Raw genomic sequence first — 12,392 nt, 5'->3', positions numbered from 1 at the left:
TTGATGCTTACTTTGTTGTCTTTCTTTGTGCTGGTATCTTGTGTGATGCTGCATTACCTTTGACCTGCACACTGAGTGCCTTCATCTGTTAGAACAGCCAGTGCACTAGGGAGGCTTTCCAGATCATGTTAGTAGGAAACCACAGCCTGTGAAAAGGTTATCCCAACAGTCTGCCATTCTGCAGCAGGGGCTGGCACACACATATGTTTTGGGGGTTTTTCTCAAGCAGGTTTGCATAGCAAACATGAGGCCCAGTGTTTCAGGATGAACACATGCCCTCTGGTGCTGTCCTGTTCAGCCATGGTTATCAGATGGTCTGAGGCCAGTCTCTTTGCATGAGGAGCACCTGCACACAGACATAAATCAGTCATTTGCTGTGGAAAATGCTGCTTTTTTGGAATTCCTGAGCTATGTTAAATGAAAACTAATCTAATTTCTGTTATTTCTCAGCATATGAAAACATATTTTGGTGTATTTATTTTTTCTAATGGATAAATTTTCAAAATAAATTAGTATTAGCTAGGTGGTATTTTCTTATCCCAGATATTCTACTTTATTTCCTTCCAGCTGTTTGTTCACATACAAGATAATTTCTTGTCTTGTAACTAATTGTTGCAGATATGTTCTTTGTTTAAGTCTCTAGGTTAAAAATTTTATTTCTGCTGTGAGTTTTTCTGGTTTTACTTCAAAGTAATTCCGTTTCTGGTACTGCATGTCATTGCAACAGTAAATAACAGTATGTTGGTCCCTCTGTGCCTTTCGTTGATTAGTTTGAAATTAGCAGTTTAATGCATCCATAGCTTAACACTTTGCTGACTGTGTGTTTGATAGCTGTGTATACATATGTATGCATAGAAAGGATAGAAGCTGTGCCTAAACTTCAAACTTAAAGTGGACTTGCAGATGTTGCACACATACTTCACTGTGATGTTTAGATATTTGATCACATTACTTCTTGCATGATGTAGCCCAAATTGTGGAAAGTGTTTTGCATTTATTTGCCTTTTATGTGGTTGAGAAGAGTGCAGTCAATTTATTCAGCTGGAAAACAAAAGTGGGCAAGGTTGAAGATGAATAGGCTTTAAAACATATAAGACCTTGGAGTCAGGAACTATGTGCTGGAATGCCATAGAGGCTACAACAGGAGACATTTAAAAGCAAATGTTTAAAATACTTGTGAACTTCTGGAACTGATTATGGTAATGTTGCTGATTTCAGATTTGGGCCATAGGTGATGCTTTTTATTACATTTGAGTGTAATGATATCATCTAGCATTTCTTCTGCAGAACTTGCTTAGATTAGTCCTCAAATGGTAAATTAGTAATTTAAGAACTTTTAAAGTCATATGGGGAAGAAATAGTCTGGTTTGTACCTTGGAGTGTAGGAGTTATTTCAAGTTATCATGACATTTGTGTATCTGTTTATGTGTATGTGTGTAAATTTGGGTAGCAGAAATGAGAGAGATTCAGAAAAAAAGCAACCACAATAAAACACCTAGTAGAAAGCTTGAAGGATAGACTAAAAATAAACTTTTAATTCCAAAAAGGGATTAAGAGCAGCAGTATAACAAGAGGTTATTAATCTGTCATGTTACATTGAGTCTCTATAATTTGATATGTTTTTCTGTTGTTCATTTGCACAGGAACTGTAAAACAGCAGTACCAGATATGCAGACCCATGGAAGAACTGTTTGTGTCTTTGTGTGATTTTTTTTTTTTCCTGTTCTCATCAGATATATGGAGTGATCATTCATTTCAGACAGACCCAGACTTACCACCTGGTTGGAAAAAAATAAATGACATTGCTGGGATCTACTACTGGCACATACCGACAGGAACAACTCAATGGCAGCGTCCTGTGTCCATCCCAACAGATCTCCATGGCTCACGAAAAGGATCTCTTGGTTCCATTACTCCATCTCCTACTCCAGAAACTGAGGTAACCTGCTGTGTCTTCTTGTGGGCTACATACTGTAAGGAAACTTGAAATAACTTTTTGAACTTGCATGTTTAGCTGATAGCTAAGCTGGTCTGATAATGTCCCAAAATGTAGCTACTTGTTGAAAATACCTCGTAAGTATCTATTTTCTATATTCATTTTATAATGGGGGTGCCTGATTAAACACCCTAAACTTTGGATGTGTAGGATGAAATCAGACATGTCTCTGATAAATTAGACAGGCAGACTCTGATGAGTGTGAAACTTTGGCAGTTCTGAAGCATTGCTGCTTTATATGCATACAGGATACATACAATTTTTGTGCATGATAGAAGATTTTTGGCTGGACTTTTGTTTGCATATTCTTTTTGGCTCATGTGGTAGGAGTATCACAAAAGATGTATGAGTCTTCATTTGAGACACTAGTTCCTTTACAGGGCAGTTTCTGTTGAATAAACATGTAGTGTTCTCAGGTGTAAGTCTCTGTGCATCCTGCCAGTACCAAATACCTATCAGGCTTTCACTAAAAACAGAGAGATGCATTCTGTCCTCCACATGTGCTGAAAGAGTAGTACCTGGTACTGCCTTTTAAAATAATGCTTTCAGACACAATGCAAGGGTTTGCTTGGTGTCATGCAAGTAGAAAAGTAAAATCAATTCTCATAAAGAAGAGTATGCTTCAAAAAAATGCAATCACTTTGTTTTAGTATGCTGGGAAGACTTCTATGGAATTAAATACTAATATTAGATAATGTTGGTTTTGTATGATTTTTATACTGAATTTTCAGAAAAATGTCCACAGCTCTGTCAAGGGAAGTCTTTGTACTGGCCCTGAGTTTTGGATCAGGCAATCCCTAGGGGCTTGATTTTTTGGTTTTTAATTCATTTTGAGAGATAATTTTTTGATTTTGTTTATATATGCATTAAACTAACTTACATGAAAATTAAGAGGAGTTAAGGACATTCAAATATGTATTACCATCTTGATGCTAAAATCTTAATCCTGTGTAGGCTTAAATACCTACAATCTTGTTAATTATTTTAGAAAGGTTGTTCCCACATGTTTATAAATGCTACTCATAAGGTCTGCAAACTTGACCGCAACATTTCAGTTATGGTTTACATCTGTCAAGATCTCATACTGTGCACCAGGCATGCTGGAAATAATTTCTGAAAGGATTCATGGAGAAAGAACTGTAACTGTTACAATTCTAGTAGAAAACAAGAAAAAATTCAGAAATGCTGAATGTAAAGGGCTGCACAAGCTTCTAGTATAAATTCCTCTAATGTACATGTGAAGGATATAATATGTTTCTAACTCTAGAATGTAGATAATGGGACCTTAATCAGTAAATTATAGATGGTTTTCACAAAAACCCAGAAATCAATAAACTGCAGAGTAAAAAACTGTATTTTCATTTGAAATATTTTTCTACGTCTGTTTAAAGTGTCTTTACAATTAAAATTTCAGACCTGCTGGTAATGCATTACATTTATTTTTAACTTTTCATGATTGTTTGCTTTAAATGAAATATAGTTTGTGATTATGAATAATAATCATTAATTCGCAACAGCATCATGAGAGTACAAAATGTATGAATTATAATAACATAGATTTTAATCCAGTATAGATGTATTAAGTAAGATATACACATATGTGAGTATATAGTAGGCTCACCTATGTTTTGATATGGCAGTTCTAATTCAGCAAGGAGTTTATTCCAGCAAAGACTTATGCACAGACAGTTCTATGGCAGCACCAAGATCATGTACTGTGCTGTAAAAGGTGATATAGAAATAAGCACATCTGCAAAATTCATATTAGTATGATATCATGTAGTTATTTTAATTGTAGATATAGGCAAAAGCATTTGCTTTTTGTCAGTTTCTGCATTCATTGATCAGCATCTTAGCATTATTGAAGCAGTACTAGCTTTTTGATTCAGTGATCATTAAAATAAGACTCCAATACAGTACCAGCAGTCTTGGAGTAGTGGAGCTCAAAACAAGAGCATGAACTGGGCTCAGGATTTTGTCCACTTACAAATACTGAAACATTTTTTACAGCCTTTTTACAGAGGCTCAAGGCATGGCTGGAGTTATAGTGGAAACTGTTAGAAGAAGTCTTGCATTTCTTGAAACCACAGATCCCAAGCTTTATTAATAGGAAGTTGAGGAAGAATCCTTTGTGATTCAGCTGGTTCCGCACAGAACCCCACTGCAGAGCAGTAAGAGAGAAATAAGTCACAGAGTGTGTCTGAGATAGGAGTAATGAAATAATTTGACAGTGTCAGCTATCATGAATTTTTATGTTTTAGTCTCTCTGCAGTTGGCACATGCCTGCACTGTATCGTCTCCAAGTCACTGGCAGGCAATATTTGTTTCAATTCCTGTTCACTGCACTGATGCATACCCAAGTCCTCCTCCTTTCCCTCCCTGGGAAAGGGTATGCAGGTGTCTGTGATAAGGTCACACTTCACAGAAGACTGGGAATTCAGTCTAGACTAGGGGCTCCCAAATCCCTTCATCCCAGCACTACCACTGACAGCATCACTTGTGGTGAAAATCTTCCACCTCCAAGCTGAACCCAGGTCTGAGCTGTGTACTGCTGGTTCCCTCATTGCTGCTGGAAGCCTGTACTTCAAAATAATTTGTTTTGAGAGGGCTGGTTTAGCTCATTCCCCCATGCTGGATTTGTAGGTTTTAGGTAGATAAAAGAGTATAATCTAGGATTGAGGACTGGCATGGGTAGTATTTGGTATCTGAACCAATTGGCTTCTGTGAGCCCATAAAAATACTTTATCCAAGTCACATTTGTCTGTAAAGCATCTCGTGCCAGTCTTGAAATGAGTTTATTTAGGCTCTTTCTGGTTCTGAGTTTGTCAAACAAACATTTAGAAACACCATTTTTCCCACCTCTCTGAGTAACACCTTTTTACCCTTTGTCTTGTTTCCTACTTTTTTTCCTTCATTTTATTTTGTGTCCCTGTCTCTTAAATAATGTAATATACAGAAGCTTTGCTTCATTTGGTAGAATGTGGCTCACAGCTGAGGGCAGTCAACAAATAACAGATTAATTCAGCCATTTTTATGTTGTAGCTTAATCTGGATATTTAGCATAAAGAAAAAACAGTTATTACTGTTGAACAGAGAATTTTTTAAAAAGTATAGGGAAGAATGATGCTGCTGTGCGTAGAAATGGCAAAATGTTTTAAAAAGGAAAATAATGTGGAAATGTCTTACTTTTACATGAAGTACAAGGCAATTTTTCTTTCACAAGATAATCAATAAATTTAAATCCAGAACAATTATGGGTTAAGCATTATGCAAAAATCCTGCTGATTTAACAAAAATGCTGATAAATGCTAAATATGAAGAACCTGTAACATTCCTTCCCTTCCTCCCCCTCAAAAGCATGAAAATGTGTTTTGGTTTTGCACAGCTGTTTAAATTTGACTTAGTTTTAGATCCCTCTTTTCTCTTGTCTGTTGTCAAATTATTTTGTTTTTGAATCCTTGTCTTTTGCAACATTCTCTTCCAAATTTTAGAAATTTTGCTGCCTCTTTCTCATTTCCTCTACAGAGAAAAATCTGTAGTGCTTAAGTTTCAGTAAGAGCTTTTTTGAGATCATAGGAGAATTTGGTAATGGTGGTTGTGTCTTCTTACAGCCTAACTCATCCCAGGTCTTGAAGACCTCTAGAGGTTCTGTAGGCAACATAACCACTAGCAGCTAATAATGAAAGAGAAGGGGCTTGGGAGGAAAATGTAACAATTCAATTAGTTCAAAGGCACATTAGGAAGGGGTTACTCCTGAGAGTTGTTTCTCACAAAATAATTCCTCTAGTGGGAATACATTGAGAATGCTTCTGGCGTGGGAAGTCCACCCTGCAGATGAATATTTTGGGCCATATTAGTGGGTACCACTTCACCTTGGGGCTGAGCTGGACAGCCCAGCAGAGCTCATCTTAGAACAGGAATTAATTTCACGATTTCTTGAATTGGTGAAGCTATAAAGAGGCGGCTCTGCGTCTCCCAGCAATCAAATCTCCTGACTTTTATTGAGGACTGTGAGAATTCTCCCTTGGTGAAACAGGAGAGAGGCACTCCAGCATCAGCTGTTCTTCTCAAGCTTTACAGAAAAGCCTGAACCTCAGGTTGTGCTGAACTGTGTTAGTGCTAAACTTACTGCTACTTGCTTGATTGTACCACTGAACACCTCTGAAAATCTTTGAGAAACCTGAATGGAAAATAAGAGGGTGGGTGCTTTGTTTGGTTTGGAGTTGTTTTTTAAAAAAGCTGACACACATTTCAAAACTACTTTTTCAGCAAGAAATCTCTGCATTCCTTACTAATCCTTCTTCCATTCTTGCCCTTTTCTTGTTCTTTTCTCTAGAAATATTTGATCTTTACCTTATATGTATCTTACCCTTGTATGTATATTTTTTGTGTTTCAGTATTTCTAGTTCCAGTACTGTTAGGGTCTTTTAACAAAAGTACCAATCAAATGGAAATGTTAATGTTTCCCCTTAATTGCTGTTGATCGAAGGCTGTAGCAGCTGTGGCCAACATTCATATTCAGATTCATTTTGCTTGCTTTTAAGATCATAGTTAAAGAGTAATTTCATTGTCTGTTCCTAATTTATATTAACTTTCCTTGTTTCAATCATTTGTTTTGGTAAGTAACTGTTAAAGGCATGTCTTCTCTTCCCTTCCCTCCGAATGCCATGATATAGTGGAGTAAGTAGTTGAAGTTTGAGGTGATCTGTTCCCTAACCCATCCTGTAAATATCAATGCTAACAACAGTGTCTTGTGTTTTTTTTTTTCTTTTCCTTTTTTGTTTTTTTTTTTCTTTTTTTTTTTTTTTTTTTTATCAATGTGCTTCTTCCTGTGTGAATAATTATGTATCTAGAAACAGCCATGGAGTGATTTTGCTGTACTGAATGGGGGAAAGATTAATAGTGACATTTGGAAGGCAAGTATATTGTCAGATTTTAGAACCTTTACTACTATTACCCTTGTTTTTTGCATGGCAGTGGCTGTTTTCCCCTTTTATTTTTCCATTAATGTCATTCATAACCTAGGCCAAAGTGAATGGGGTACTGCTAGGGATGTCTAGCTCACAAACATGCTGCCTTTTCTATCTTTCCACTTGGAATGGATTCAGTCTAAACTAGCAGGGCAACTGCCATGATGTAAACAAATAAGATGCCTGCACTGAATGAAATGCAGCTTGAGAACTATATATATATATATATATCTGTATATATGCATGCCTCTTTTCAACTTCAGCCAGAAATACTATCGCTTCTTTGCAGGGAGGATTTAATTTCCCTTTGAGATAAGAAGTAACATGATGGTGTACTTAATAGTATTATAATAGTATTCAAACTATACTAATAGCATTGCCTCTATCTCTAGGACCTGCATGCAGCCACTGTGAACCCAGACCCAAGTCTGAAGGAGTTTGAAGGAGCAACATTACGCTATGCCTCTTTGAAGCTCAGGTACAATGACTTCAGAAGTCTCAGTAGAACGACCAGCTCTGTTTTGTGTTGTGCCTTTAATTTTCATATGATTTTAAGACTGATTTTTTTTTGTTTGGTTTTTTTTTAATGTCACAGAAATGGTCCACAATCTGATGATGATGACTCTTGTAGCATCAACAGTGATCCAGAAGCCAAGGTCTGTATGAAGATCCACAATGGTATAACAATTAAAAATCTACCAGTTGTAAGCATAAACTTGCAAGGTGCAAAATGTCTCCTAAGTTTTGAAATTACCCCTCCTCTTGGCACAATGTGGACTGACCATGCAAGACTAATTCCATCAAAGGAATTTGCATATCTAAAGCTTCATTCGGATGGGTCAGGAAAGTGTGAGCTATTTTGAAATAATGTAAACCGGGAAATTGGATTTTAGAGCTCAAGATTCCACTGTCCAACTGTAATAACTGTACTCTTGCACAACCAAGTGAGTGTCTGTCTGAGAGAGGGCTCTGTTTTTTGTTATCTCTAGACAGCTTCTGGGGGCATTCAATGGCAGAATTTGCTCTTTATTTTCAAGTTTGTCCCTTTTTAAAGTATTCTTCATTTTTTATGTGTCTGCTTCAACTTACAGCTACTAGCAAAGAAGTTACCTTTTAGTCATTTTTTGCAAGAGAGAATGCAACCTACTTTGAGAATGCACTTCATAGAGAAAAATTAGACCATTATGTGACAAAGCACCATAATTAAAACAAAGCTTTTACTGTTGCAATCTAAGAGTTTTGAGGAGAAAGAAGCAGCAGAAAGTTTTGTATGCTTGCATATCTATCTCCAGATTTGTCTTGTTGATAGTTTTGCCTTTTGTTTGCATCTATCATTAAGGGTGTATATGAATCTCTATGATTTAAAATACAAGTAATTCAAACGAATATTTTGGCTGTGCCACACAGCTGCAGCAACTGACAGGATCTGAAGCTACTTATTTGCAGGAACAAGTATGTATGTAACAGAGTTAATAATTTTAATAGCATTAATAATATATATTAAGAGAGAAAACAGACTGATCATGGCAATTAATTTTCTTTGTCATCTTGATTATTTGACTTGTGATATTTAATTCAGATGTAAATAGTTGTATTTTGCTTGGCTTGCTGGTAATTTAAAAGCAGCGCTAAATTCTGAGCACAGTAAATGGAGTTGAAGGAGTGAGGAACTTTAGGTTCCAGTCCTGAGAACAACAGAATTGTTCCTTTCATGATACACCTTATGGTATGGAAAGCTTTAAAGGGAGGCAGTATTTTGACATCTCTATGACTTCACCAGGTGATTTGCACTGAATATTTTTTGAGCCATTCCTGCATGAAGGACCGTGGCAGTAGTTTTGTGGACAAATAACTTGTGTCATCACCTCCCTTCCCTCTTCCACTTGCTGTTTACACTTCAGTATTTATGGATCAGGTTCCTCTCTGGTGTCTGTGAAATGGGACAGTGCCAAAAGCTTGTCTTCTTTTGCCTATCACAACTGGTTTTGTTTTTCCAGTTCAGGCAAAACTATGCTGATAATGCTTATAAGGGTAATCAAAACTGAGCACTGAAGCAGTCATAGAAGTGATTGAGAGAAAGAAATAGAGGAAAAAATAGACATGTTTTTGCCTTTTTAAAAATCATTTGAGTCAAAGCATCTTGCCAGATTTCTTCCCAATGCAGATGCTGTGCAGGGGCAGCAGTGACCACAGCAGATACCGTGTGGTCCTGCAGGTCAAGCTCAGCAGTGCTGACATTGATTTGCAGTAGGAGAGGCTGAAGGCAGAGCTGTTCAGTGCATCTGCCTTTGTCCCAAGGACAGGGCAAGTATGGCCCTATGTCACAGGAATGACAAGTGGTCCAGAAACAGCAGGGAAAATCTTTGCCTGTGGAAAATGCTCTGAGATCTTTATTTCTCACATGGATGGAATGGGGTAGGTGGATTCCTTGTTAGTCCATTTTACCCCAAATATGGAGAGACTGAAAGAAGTCTGATAGGATTTGAAACTGATGACTTGAAAAAATCTGATATTTTTAGCCTTTTAGGCTCTCCCCTGCCATATTGTCTGCCTTAACTATCTTTGATTGAAGTATTTGTGGGGCAGCAAGCACAGATAAATACTTTTTCTGCATTTCATCGTAAGAGAAGAAAAGTGGTTTTAACTCATTAAACTCTCTATTGGAAGAATTTGTTAAAATTAACTTTGTTAGAGGTATGTTAGAGATCTTAAACCTATTTAAACCTAATCATGACATTAATGGCCAGTACATTTGTGGAAAAAAACAGCATCTCTATGGCACATTTAATGCTGTATTTCAGCAAAGGGAACCGTGCCACCTTGTGGGAAGCTTTAGTAGTTGTCTTCCCCCAGAAAGTCAGCTTCTGCAAAGATTGAAGCACTGAAAAAATGCCTGCTTTGGGAAAAGCATGTCATATAATTAATGTAATTGTTTTTTAAAAAGTGACTTGTGCAGCAACATATTTAAGTGTTCATAATTGTCAGTAAAGAATAAATATTTCTCTATGTATCATGTGCTTAAGATGCAGTTCATAGTTTCATGTCCATGATGTCTCAGTCAGGTTGAAGACAGAAGGTCATAAAGATGAAGTGGAAAGAGGAGAATAATTACATCCAGCTTCTTGATAGCATCAATTTATTTTGGCAGAAATTTCTTGAAGAGGTGCCTTATTGTGTTTGATGAGGATCCTAATTCTGCATGTGAAACATGCACAGCTAGAAATGAGTTTTGAATTGGTGCTTCCCAGGAGACAGATCGTAACCTTCCTGCTTAATTTATAGAGCAATGTGTGCCTTCCTAATTGAGTTTCAAGGAAGGCAAAAGATGCTTTTAACAATCCCAGACTGTAAATTCTTCTGGGTTGACTTTTTTTTTCATTGTTATAAAATACGATGTCCCTGTGTAAAAACATAGAAAGGTGCTAAATTTTTTCTTATGTCCATATATAGAAATAGAACCTCCTGGGAAGGCTGTCACTGTCCCTAGGAATGGCACAGATTTTCAAATTCCCTATCCACGTTGGTCTGCTCAGCAAAGTTAAGTTTTTTCCAGCCTCACCATTTTACAGCAGTTTTAGCTATATACCATTATCTAAGAATGGGAAGAATATATTTAAATCTGTGCAAGTCCTAGGCATATACTCCAAAAGACAGTTTTCTACTTTAGAAACCAATAAATGCTCTGGATCTCAAAGGAAGAGAATAAGACTGTTTCCAAGAGGGAGGGCATTAGGAGATGTTGATAACAAGTATTTAAATGTAGTGATTCACCTGTAGGTGAATGAAAACACACTTTGAGACATGGAAAGTGAGTTGGTGATGAATTTCTATGGATTGCCTGGCCTTTAGGGTTTAACCAGATGGCCTTTGGCAAGCTGACTTGTGGCTGTTGTGAAAGTGGCCTGTAAATCAAAATAATCTATCTAAGCGCTATCAAAATAGTTTTACAAAATACAGTGTGCTCCCCAAAGATTTAATATCCATATCTTGGCTGCTTTTCTTACTATGGAAGCAGGTGCATGTGTTTTGGAGGCATTGTATTTTTGGTCTTTTCCAGAAGGAAATACCCTGCATCAACACAGCATCATGTGTAAATAATCAGCATGTGTGTTTGGGCGTGGATTCAGAAATGAATCTGATTTCTGATCCAAGTGAAGATTTAACCTAAGAGGAACTTTTGCCATGTCCAGCGATCCCAAGAAAGGATTCTTTTCTTACAGTCAAAGCAGCTTCTAAATTCTTGGTGCAAGCAGGAAGTATTCAGCATTTTCCAACAGTCCACCTCAGGCTGCATACAGTCTTCTCATGAGCTCAAAAAATGCTACAAAAAGCATTTTCAATTAAATTAATTTCAGTTAATTAAATTTGAGGAGTTTATTCCATCTTAAATCTCTTTTCAAAAATAGATTAAATCTAAAAGAGAAATAGGGTATCTTCGACAGTTTTTCTTCCAAAGTGGTATTTTTGCTTGGTTTTTGGATTAGGAATTTGTTTCTTTCAAAACAATCTTTTGTTTTCATTCCCTAGGAAATAACACTGGAAGAAATCTTTATCTATTTCTTTACCCTTATAAGGGAATCACAGTATATAAACCCATGTATTAATTTCAAGTTTCTTCTTAAGTATTTTTTGTGGGTCTTTTTCCTGCCTTGACTAGTCTTCCTGACAAGCTGATTCAAGTTTAATCTGCCATTCCACCTCTGCAGCTCCTGGGTAGCAATGGTAAGTGGTGGGGGTGGCTGTTTCTAACCTGGTTTGTTGTTCCTGAATTTGGCTGTTTGCCATTAGCAGCATTAAGGCACCCTCACATCTATAGAGCTGCTGCAGTTAAATGATGCAGGTGCTTGAAAATGTTCTGCTTCAGAAGCAGTTTTCGAAATAGCCAACTGAAGCACTAAACTACATATCCTCAATGATGTATTTTTAAAAATAATCTTTTTCATGTTGTCTATTAGACCTTTCAGAGAATTGTTCTATATCTCTGTGAATGATAATTATTCCTATTGACATCTGTTATGTCATTAGGTAAAAACTCCCATTGTCATGATGTGATGTACATCATAATGCAGATTTCTGTCTAGAGGATATTTGCTTCCACCTTGTTCCTAAATGGAGTCTTGTTTAATCAAATATGAAGATGACTTCAGGGCAAGGAAGATGCAGGATTTTCCCAAAACTCATGGATTTACTTTATAATGGCATACAGAGTTACAGTACAGTTTTCTGTTCTACTATATGTAAAATATAAATATCTGGGATAATGTAGCCTAATCCCTCAAGCCATTCAAGATTATAATGAGATCCTGAAAAATATTGCATGTCATTCACTCCCAGGAATCCCATATATCTCTGGCATCTAATTAACTGTGAACCTAACATGCACGATCAGCACGTGAGTGCCCAAACAGTAGGAGGGATGTAGAGGA

The 12,392-nt window shown here is 36.8% G+C and overlaps 1 protein-coding gene across 11 annotated transcripts in view; it reads left to right on the top strand.

Moving 5' to 3' along the window:
• APBB2 (amyloid beta precursor protein binding family B member 2) overlaps positions 1 to 12,392 on the top strand; it is a 166,876-nt gene that overhangs the window by 101,587 nt on the left and 52,897 nt on the right. For 8 of the 11 annotated variants that reach the window (XM_072928111.1, XM_072928105.1, XM_072928104.1 and 5 more), the window contains 4 exons: positions 1,734 to 1,939; positions 6,850 to 6,912; positions 7,359 to 7,444; positions 7,562 to 7,622. In XM_072928111.1, the coding sequence (XP_072784212.1) occupies positions 1,734 to 1,939; positions 6,850 to 6,912; positions 7,359 to 7,444; positions 7,562 to 7,622 (416 nt within the window). The remainder of the gene's footprint in view (positions 1 to 1,733; positions 1,940 to 6,849; positions 6,913 to 7,358; positions 7,445 to 7,561; positions 7,623 to 12,392) is intronic. The other 3 variants (XM_072928109.1, XM_030270980.4, XM_030270979.4) reach the window with 1 other exon arrangement.

Source organism: Taeniopygia guttata, chromosome 4 (assembly GCF_048771995.1).
Source record: "Taeniopygia guttata chromosome 4, bTaeGut7.mat, whole genome shotgun sequence".
Taxonomy (NCBI): domain Eukaryota; kingdom Metazoa; phylum Chordata; class Aves; order Passeriformes; family Estrildidae; genus Taeniopygia; species Taeniopygia guttata.
Note: the sequence above shows the minus strand (reverse complement) of the source record. Positions and strands in the feature narration are given on the sequence as shown.